The following is a 2,995-nucleotide window of genomic DNA, read 5'->3' on the forward strand; positions in this document are numbered from 1 at the left end:
GTGACCAGACAGAGGCCCGCAGCTCCAACGAGGAGGCCCAGAGGGAGCCAGAAAACCCTCCACAGGACAGGTGAGCGCTGGGCTGGGCCGCGCAGGGACATGTGGCGGGGGCGCCTGAGGCCCGGCCCGGTGTCTAATCCGTGTAGTGAGACCCTGTAGACCCTGTACTAAATACATGAAAGGAAGGAGGGAGAAAAAGAAAAAGTCTGTATGAAAAGAAAGAAAATCTGTGTGGTCCTGGCCCTGCTGGAGAATGGAGATTTCATTATCCCAGATTCCAAGCACCCTGACCCCGCCACTAAGCTCAAAGAAGTATTTGGAAGGGGACAACAAGTGGGGCACCCCTTAGTGGAGGTATCTTTACTTTGCCAGCCTGCAGCTCATGGCCGACAGCACTGCTGGGGCCCGGAGGCGACAGCTGCTGCCCCGCTACCCCCCTGGCCTGGTTCCTGAGCTGTCCCCAGGATCCCCAGGTAGGCTATGCCTTGCTGTCTTTATCCCCAAGACCCCCTTCGCTGCCTCTGAGTCTGTCCTAATCTGTTTGAGCTCCCCTCCCGCCCCCAGTCCTGTTTTCTCCCCAGGTGCCTTCCTCAGGAATGCCTCTGTTCTCACCCTGGGACCCCAACTATGGTGCTAAAGTGAGACCTCAGCAGGTGTGGGTGAGCTACAGGGACCTCTGGCTCTGGCTCTGACTTGGGGTGGCAAGGATGGCTCAGGAAGCACTGAGACTCAGTGACCCTTCTTGTCTTTCATAGGCATCCGGCAGTGGGCCAGGTATATCCTTCTCAGGCCGGACACTGTGTCACCCCTCCTTCTGGCCCATCTATGAGGCCTGGGGCAGGGGCCACAGGTATCAGGCCCCTATCCTAGGCCATCAGAACAGACAGCAGGCACCCAGGGATGCAGGTACCTTCCTGGGGCTCTCTGCACAGAAGTGTGGTGCACACACATCCCTGGGGCATGAGTGGGGTTCCCAGGACACCCCCCTCAAAGGTACCTCCTCTCCTGACAGAGTTACCAGTGATGTACCCTGAAGATATCTTTTTCTTGGACCCTCTGCTACCCCCTGGGCAGCGAGTTCCCTTGTACCTGTCTGAGGTCCCTCAACAGGTAAGAGTGGGCACCTTCTGGTCCCCCTGGGCTTTTGTAGGGTACCTGGGAGAAAACACTTCTCTCTCCTCAGGTCATAAAGCTGCAGCTCCCAGCTCCTATCATGTCGTCCTCCGTCCACCCCTCCCAGCCCAGGAGCTACTGCCTGACCCAGCTCAGTGGGCCGGAGCTGATCGCCGTCACTGGTCTGCTGCAGATGAGCCAGGGGGAGGCCAGACCTGGCTTCTTGGCAGCTCCTCCAAGTCATGCTGGCCCTGTAGAGCCTATCTCTGACCCCCAGAGCTCTTCAGGAAGCACTGATCCATCTCTGCCTAGGACCCCAGACACCCACTGTCCATAGCACCTCAGGGGCAGAGTGCCGGCCCCTAAGCCCCTGTTGATAATAAAACTTGTTTTGCTAAAAGACTCCTGATGGCAGGTGAGAATGTGGCAAGGAGGCAGGGACTGGGTGGGTCTCTTCCTCTCCCACTGCTTAGGCTGACTTCCTCTGAAATTCTTTTTTTTTTATTAATTAATTAATTAATTATTTATTTTGTGTGTGTGTGTGGCCAGCTCAGCCCACCAGGGGGTGGGGTTGGCTGGCATGTGGTGCTGGGGGATTGAACCGTGGTCCCTGTGCTTTGCTTAGCCTAGTTTAGCTTGTTCTAAGTAGGTGCTTTAGACCACTGAGCCATCTCACCAGCCCTCCTCTGAAATTCTTGGCAATCACTGGTTACCCCCTGCTGTGGGGCAGGCACTCCACTGACCTAAGGAGGCCATGAAGCGGGGTACCTTTAACGCATGGGAGCCATGGTCCACAGGCTGGGGCTGAGCCTTTAGGAAGTCAGGCTGGGAGAAGAGAGGATTGTGTGGGCCTGTGACTGACAGAGGAACAGATTGAACAGGGGGCATGTCACCTTCAGGGTGCAATCGTGGTGAGATTCCCCAGTGCTCCCACACCTCTTTTGGAGGCTCAGGCTTTAGCCCTGGGCTAGATGGGGCCACTGTACTGTTCTTTGGCTCAGAGGAGACAAAAAGACAGAGTCCCTGCAAGTAGGGGTCCTAGCCAATCCAAATGGGAGTCGGCATCTGTGGCGTGGAGAGCCGGCCAGATTTCAGCTGACAATGGCTGGTTGAATGAACTTTTGAGGGGGAAAGGAAGTGGGAGAGGCTCTAGCATTTTTCCTTGGAAAGAATTCAGTTTCTTCTCTTTCCGCCATCTTTCCGCGCCGCCATAATGGTGCGCATGAATGTCCTGGCTGATGCTCTCAAGAGCATCAACAATGCTGAAAAAAAGAGGCAAACACCAGGTCCTCATTAGGCCATGCTCCAAAGTCGTTACCCGGTTTCTAACTGTGACGATGAAGCATGGTTACATTGGCGAATTTGAAATCAGTGATGATCACAGGGCTGGAGAAATTGTTGTGAAACTCACAGGCAGGTTAAACAAGTGTGGTGTAATCAGCCCCAGGTTTGATGTACAGCTGAGAGACCTGGAAAAATGGCAGAATAACCTGCTCCCATCTCGTCAGTTTGGTTTCATTGTATTGACATCCTCAGCTGGCATCATGGATCATGAAGAAGAGTGACGAAAACAGGAGGGCAAGTCCTGGGGTTCTTTTTCTAAGGATGTAAAACATACAAATACCATGCCTCAGTGGATAAAAAAAAAAAAAAAAGTATTCAACTTCTTAGCTGGGGTTGGCAGTACATGCCTGTAATGTCAGCACTCTGGGAGGCTGAGGCAAGAGGATCCCAAATTGAAGCCCAGCCTGGAAAATTTAGTGACTTAGACCATATCTCAAAAAGGATTACGGGGGCCCAGCCCTAGCTCAGTTCTTTAAGTGGCTGCTTCCACAATGCTGGCAGCCTCAGTTTGCTGTAGTTCGATCCCCACAACACTCCA

General features: G+C 53.8%; 1 protein-coding gene and 1 pseudogene across 1 annotated transcript; both read left to right on the forward strand.

Moving 5' to 3' along the window:
- The first annotated feature begins 6 nt into the window (after positions 1-6).
- Sap25 (Sin3A associated protein 25) lies at positions 7-1,500 on the forward strand. The gene is made up of 6 exons (XM_004630593.2): positions 7-70; positions 373-473; positions 565-659; positions 756-906; positions 1,013-1,110; positions 1,184-1,500. The coding sequence occupies exons 2-6, from the start codon at positions 383-385 to the stop codon at positions 1,448-1,450; spliced, it is 702 nt and encodes a 233-aa protein (XP_004630650.1). The 5' UTR covers positions 7-70; positions 373-382; the 3' UTR covers positions 1,451-1,500.
- A 796-nt stretch (positions 1,501-2,296) lies between these two features.
- LOC111816606 lies at positions 2,297-2,678 on the forward strand (annotated as a pseudogene).
- Positions 2,679-2,995: the final 317 nt, after the last annotated feature.

This window comes from Octodon degus, unplaced genomic scaffold, assembly GCF_000260255.1.
Source record: "Octodon degus isolate 3935 unplaced genomic scaffold, OctDeg1.0 scaffold00035, whole genome shotgun sequence".
NCBI lineage: Eukaryota > Metazoa > Chordata > Mammalia > Rodentia > Octodontidae > Octodon > Octodon degus.

Excerpts from the sequence above, each read along its gene's own strand:
- Sap25 (XM_004630593.2), top strand. The coding sequence starts at position 383 with ATGGCCGACAGCACTGCTGGGGCCCGGAGGCGACAGCTGCTGCCCCGC. Across the intron at positions 660-755 it reads TGAGACCTCAGCAGGTGTGG|GCATCCGGCAGTGGGCCAGG; the intron begins GTGAGCTACAGG and ends TGTCTTTCATAG. Across the intron at positions 1,111-1,183 it reads TGTCTGAGGTCCCTCAACAG|GTCATAAAGCTGCAGCTCCC; the intron begins GTAAGAGTGGGC and ends CTCTCTCCTCAG.